We start from the raw sequence: 6,393 nt of genomic DNA, 5'->3' as shown, positions 1-6,393 counted from the left end.
GCTGGGAATCGAACCTGAGATTTATTGCATGCCAAGCATGCTCACTAGTCCATCAAGCCACAACAGCAGTTCCCTGAAATCTGGCATAATAAGAGTTTGTGCTCTTCTTTACATGCTGATAGGCCCAGTTCAGAAGTGGCTGCGGTGTTGAATACCAGTGAGTTTCTGCACTTATACTGGGTTGCTCTGGTGGCATTGTCAGCTATTAATGAAGAAGAGAGAAAAGGTGCCTCTGTGCTTGCTCCTCCCTAAGACCTTTCACCCCTCCCTTGACTGCAGCTGGAAAGGGGAGGGATGAACAATCTCCTTTGCAAGAGGGTTCATCTGAGTGGGAGGAAGAGAGGAAAGCTGGTCTGTCTGTGGATTAGCCCTTTATGCTGCAGAAACTTGTCTCTTGGATGCCCTAGTTGGGTAGTGGCAAGGTCCGTGCCTTGTTGAAAGCTGTACCAAAGGCTGGGATTGACGATCCAACCTTCTTTCTGCTGGATCCAGTTTTGCTCCTGATATACTGTTCTGCACTGCTGCCTCTAAGAAACCACAGGTAAGTCCTGAATGGGCCACTGGGAGCTTGGTGGGGCGCAGGTTGGCATATTTACTCAGAACTTGCCATGTTTCTTTCCTACCTGGGTGAAGACAGACAAACCAATAGACGGTACAATAGTTGCACACCAACAATGTGGATTCAAAGAATCCACTGCTGTACAACACTGATAACAAGCAAGGCAGCTGTGAAGGTTTTTTCACAGTTTTTATACCATCCTTCCTCCAAGGAGCTCAGGGTAGTATACATAATTCCTCCCCTCCTTTTGTCCTCACAACAATCCTGCAAGGATGAGGATGAGAGATGGTGACTGGCCCAAGGTCATCCAAGAAGCTTCAGGGCTGGGCGAGGATTTGAACCCGGATCTTCCAGGTCTAACTCCGAAATCACTACACCAGGTCTGTTACTTGCTGTATATACAAACTATTCCCATGAAAAGGCAATTTTTAATTGAGAACAAGATTCACATTCTAAAGGGAAAAACTTATTGACGTCTTGGAGCCAGAGTCTAAATTATCAATGGATGATGAGAGCAGTCTACTGCGTTTCTTAACACGACTGAAACAGATACAGTAAGTGGTTGTAATGGGGATAGAAATAGTCAGAGATAACACTTAAGTTTTGGTGAGCTAAGCCTGTAAAATTCTGATAGGGGCCCCAAACACTAAATGTTTAGCCACACTGACATTTCACTACAAGCAAAGGGACTTAAAGGTTTAACCAGTGTCCCACTAATTTCAACAGAATTGCACGTAGAATGAATTTTCTGGGATCAAGTCCATAAGTTTTTATACAAATCTAATTTTAATTGTGTTTATATATTTTTCCAGTTAAATACTGCCCTTCACCCTAAATTCTCAAGCTGGTTAACAAAATTAAATGAAATAAATAAATAATCAGAAAAAAACTATTTGAAATTTTCACATGAAATAATTATGATTTTTATAGCTTTTAGGTTTTGCATTTGTGCATCACTTTCTACAAAATAGTATTATGAATGTCCCCCAATAATTGAGTATTAAGTCTCTGTGTGTCTTGTCTGAGTACATGAGTAGACCCCAACCCAACTAAGGGTAATCATGACTAAGCCCCATAGAAACCAATGGAACAGGTTAGTCATGAGTAATGTTTGTTGGCCTCAGGGGCTGCAGAGTGCTCAACAAAACATGCAAGAATTTTTTTTAAGATAGCCAGCTGAATGAAAACTGAATGAATTAAAAAGAATGAAACCCATTTTTCATTCAATGTTTTCTAAAGTTTTTCACTAATTGCTAGGTGTTTGAAAATGGTGTTATTTTTTTTACTCAAAAGTAAGCCCATTGGGTTCAATAAGACTTAGGCTGTAATCCTATCTTACTCACCAGAAACAAACATCTCTACTAATTGCACTCTCCATGCTAGAAGTTCAGATACCTTCAGAAAGGCAATATTTAAAATCTTCTGTTTGATGAAGGTAATGGCATCTTTGAAATGTATGATATAAGTCAGTCATTGTTGAGAAAATCCTCATAAACTGCTTGAATAAAATGATACACACAGAATTCTGCAGTCTGTTCTGTATATCCAATACGGTTTTCCAAGTTGAAGCTCCCTGAGCCACATGGAACATTTCTTTTTATGTACAGCAGCATAAATGTACAGCAGCATAATGAGAAAATTATGATATGGCAGCATGGTCTACAGGTCAAAGGAAAGAATGTCATGAATCCCTCTGAATACATGCAATGTTTGGGTGCAGCTAGTACACACTTTTTGTGTATTACGGCCCACATACTGTATATACCAGCTTAGTTCAATGTAAGTACTATCTGGGTTCAATACATGAATATATATTAATATAAGTTAAATATTAGCTACATTATATCATTTTACCTGGATACTTATATAAGTTAAATTTGTACCTACAGTGAATGGAAGACACTCCGACTTAACTCTTGAATGTTGTACACTAAAGACTAGTATGCGTTTGGAAAAAAAAAAGCGTTTTGAAATTAGGGAAAATTCAATTACTTCTCTGGGAGTTGGTAAAGAGTTAATTTTCCCTTAATATATTACAAAAAAAAAAAAATGAGGAAGGATAGCAATCTGATCAACTAACAAGGATAAATTATTGCTCCCCCCAGTAGTTTAAAGAAGTGTTTCATGGATGACTAAAGAATGCTTGACTTATTGTAGAAAAAAAGGTTTGTTGTGATTAGGAATCCACTTTATTCCTTGGTGGGACTTACTTTTGAGTAAACATGTATAATATTGCACTTAGTAAAATTTTAGAGTAAAAACAGACTTTAACTGGAAGTTTGAAAAATGGAAATGTTTATAACATTTCCTTGACCATCAAGATGAATCCTGTCCATCTAGAAATAACATGTAAAATTGACCTCTTGTGTTATACAGATTGCAATAGACATTTTTGCTTTTGGTTGAGTAGTTAGAAAATTAAATATTCAGGACTTAATTGTAAGAGAAAATTATATAGTTGTATCAGTTTCCACCCTTCCCTTACCAAGGTTAATTTTGTTCTTGAGCATTTCTGATCCCCCCCCCCCCAAGAACTTCACACCAATTTCAGTTTCATCTGTATTTCATAACCTCTCATCATCTCTCTTGCTCTCTATGATGTGTGGTGGGTGTATTGTGATATCAGCCTCTGTGAAAAGGGGGCAAGGGGTGTGTGGTAACCCAAGCCTCTGGGGGGGGCAAGGATGGTTTTATGGGTGGGTATGAGAATATAGGAGTTTTTTTTAGGAAGGAGCCATTAGGCTCCTTAAATAATAGTAGTGTCCTTAAATAATAGTAGTGTAGTGTAGTAGTAGTCTCCTTAAATAGTAGTCTCCTTAAATAATAGTAGTGTAAATAATAGTAGTGTCAGAGCGTGAGGATTTTAGGATTGTGTGATTGAAAGCAGGCTCTGCTGAAAGAGTATGATTGACACCACGAGGGAGTGTAAGGAAGGGGAGGGCATCCACCATTAGTAGAGTGATAGGCCATGCAAGATATGCCAGTGGCGGTGGGGCTGGCCGTTCAGAAGAAGGAGGGTCAGTCACAGACAGACTGTCCCTCTTTCTGTTCCATCCGCATCCTTCTGACCCTTGATGCTCTTGCCAGTGATTCCCTGAGTCTGAAACTGCTGCTTTTGAACTCCAGGTCAGTAAATAATAAAAGTTGCTTAGTCCAAGATTTAATCCTGGATGATGGTGCTCACCTAGTGTGTATCTCAGAGACCTGGCTGGATGAATCGGGGAATGTAAATTTCTTCCAGATTTGCCTGCCAGGTTTCCAGGTACTGCAGCAGCCACGACTACAGGGGTGGGAAGGGGGGGTTGCGATAGACTATCAAGAAACTATCCATCTTACGAGGTACACTGTCCAGTGGCCAATTGGGTTTGAGTGCCATGTCATGTTGGAGGGCTGAGACAAAACAGGGATTCTATGTACTACACTCCTTGCTGCCTGCCTGAGCTGAATGGGGAGATCTCAAGTGTGGTGTTGGAGTGCCCTCACCTACTAGTGCTGAGGGACCATGTCCATACCAAGGCCTCAAGGGACAGCTGCAGCTCAGGACTTCTTGGCCACCATGGCAACTATGGATCTCTCTGAGAAGATATTTGCCCCAACACATGATGCAGGACATGCTGGATCTTTTTACTGCTGGGCAGGTAGATAGTGATCTGGATGTGTAGGAGTTTAAGATCACTCCTTTTTCATGGACAGATCGCTTCCTAGTGGGATTTAGGTTTATCATGGCTTTTGCCTTTCACAGGGGTAGGAAACTGTATTGTATGGTCCGCTCTGGAAGCTGATGGATCTGGATGAATGAGTGTTTAAATGAATAAACCTTCATCCTGTGTTTAAGAAAAGTACGTAGTGGAATGTCAGTCTGAAGTTTGGGGGAAGGAACAAGACAGACAATAGAGATTATCAGTAAAATTGTTGATAAGCACATCTATAGAATTGATTGTGAAGCTAGGCTCATTTTGTGGAGCAAAAATATATGCTGAGCCCTGTTTAAGGGTATGCTTTTATGCAATCTAAATTATTCTCACATATGGCAGGAAAAAGCACACTTGAACTTTTTCATACTGTCTGTACTAAATGTTACTGAGGACTAGTGTGGGAGCCTTGATGTGTAAATATTTGTCACAAAATATACAATCTGTGTTTTTGTTTTTACACTTTACAAGGGTGAAGCTTCTCCAGGGAAATGGCTCACAAACCACAAGTCACAATTCAAATGTCAGAGCCCAGTAAAAATGGTGTCCCAAGCAGGAAGCCACCATCTCAAGATATGGAGAGACAAGCCACAACTGTAACCTTTCACAACATCTGCTATAGAGTAAAGACAAAGAGCGGCTTCATATGTAATCAAAAGACGGTTGTGAAGGACATTTTGAAGGATATCAAGTACGTATTTCTCAATCAGATTGTATGCTAAGATCGTTTATGGTAATTCTTAGCATTTATTTACTGCTTTTAAAATGTACCAAGTGTTTCACATGCAGTGTATTATTGCAGCAATCTGTTCAACAATCCTGGAATGTAGGTCAGTATTATTATCTCCATTTTGCAGATAGCTGTGTAGGGCTGGGGATGCGAGAACAAGGCCACTTAAGCTGCAATCCTATGCCCATTTTCCTGGGAGTAAACCAAATGAACACAACTGGACTTACTTCTGAGGAGACATGTATAGGATTCTGATGTTAATGGGTTTGAGGTATGGTTGAAATCTTAGCCAGAAGACTCTGGTTCAGTCTCTTGGGTATTAAAATAGCCGATTTATTTTATCACACTGAGTTTTGTGTCTCACAGACTTCTCTACAGTACTTATGTTGGACCATTGCACTTGATATAATATGCATTTTAAAGAAAATCAACAGGGGGTCCACTTATTAACTGCAGCCAAGGCTACACTTTTTTACATACCTTTGAGTAAGCTCTAACATGGTCAATGGAATTTACTTCTGAATAAACATGCATAGGATCATACTGAAGCAGAACCTTTGCCCTCTTAAAAAAAAGAGGCAAGCTGCTGCCCAATTTAAAAAGTGGCTTGTCTCTGCAGCAATGGGAAGTCTTGTCCAGTTATCTCCTGCATGCTCCTTCTTTGAATATCAGAGTGCAGGCAAGGATGTGCAGGGCTGTGAAGAGGCTTGGGGAGAGTGGCAAGGAGGCAGGGAGGGGTCATTTCTGGGGGGGGGATGGCAGAACAAGGGTCGGATTGGGTCCGGAAGGGAGATGGGGTCAGTGGAGGCCTCCTCTGCCTCTCCTGGCATTACACTGGACTTTCCAGATTTGTGCCAGCTATATAGCAGGCATGGATCTGAGAAGTCCCGTAAGGCAGGCTGGGGCTTGACTTGGGGTAAGGTAGAAAATATCCCCCTACCCCAAGGAAACCTCCAGTCACCTCCTAACCTGCACTGGATACAGAGCAGGCCTTGCAGCCTGGCTGTGCTGGTGCATGTTAGGATTGGGCTGCCTACCACTTAAATTTTTCTTCTGTGTTGGTGCCTCTGAAACCTTAGAAGTTCAGTATTATATGGTACAAGTTCATAATACGGCTATCGATAATTAACTGAATTATATTGCTCTTTATGTGAAAGGGTCATTCCTTGTGGAACATTCAGCAGCTTACTGGGAAAAAAGTAAAATGATGTGTTATGAAAGCAGTATTAGATATAGTGGATCACAGTGTCAAAGTTTCAAGAAGCATCTGTGAATCCTTGTCTGCCATTTTCATTAACCAAACTCTTATTTTAAGATTGCCGTTTACCTTATTTTTTCTTTATCTGCCTTTCACAATACAGCTCATTTTCAAAGATAGTTATAAGTTTTATTAGTTTTATAGTTTTTTAGTT

At 40.5% G+C, this 6,393-nt stretch overlaps 1 protein-coding gene across 3 annotated transcripts in view; it reads left to right on the top strand.

Moving 5' to 3' along the window:
- Positions 1-472: 472 nt before the first annotated feature.
- Positions 473-6,393, top strand: part of LOC136655404 (broad substrate specificity ATP-binding cassette transporter ABCG2-like) — a 28,459-nt gene continuing 22,538 nt past the window's right edge. For 2 of the 3 annotated variants that reach the window (XM_066631826.1, XM_066631827.1), the window contains exon 1: positions 4,884-4,942. Coding sequence is in view for 1 of the 3 variants with exons in the window: in XM_066631825.1 (XP_066487922.1) it covers positions 4,743-4,942 (200 nt within the window). In the remaining 2 variants the exon portion in view is untranslated. Of the gene's footprint in view, positions 542-4,722; positions 4,943-6,393 lie in introns of those variants that run through there. The other variant, XM_066631825.1, reaches the window with a different exon arrangement.

This window comes from Tiliqua scincoides, chromosome 6, assembly GCF_035046505.1.
Source record: "Tiliqua scincoides isolate rTilSci1 chromosome 6, rTilSci1.hap2, whole genome shotgun sequence".
Classification (NCBI taxonomy): domain Eukaryota; kingdom Metazoa; phylum Chordata; class Lepidosauria; order Squamata; family Scincidae; genus Tiliqua; species Tiliqua scincoides.
This window is presented reverse-complemented; position numbering and strand designations above follow the sequence as displayed.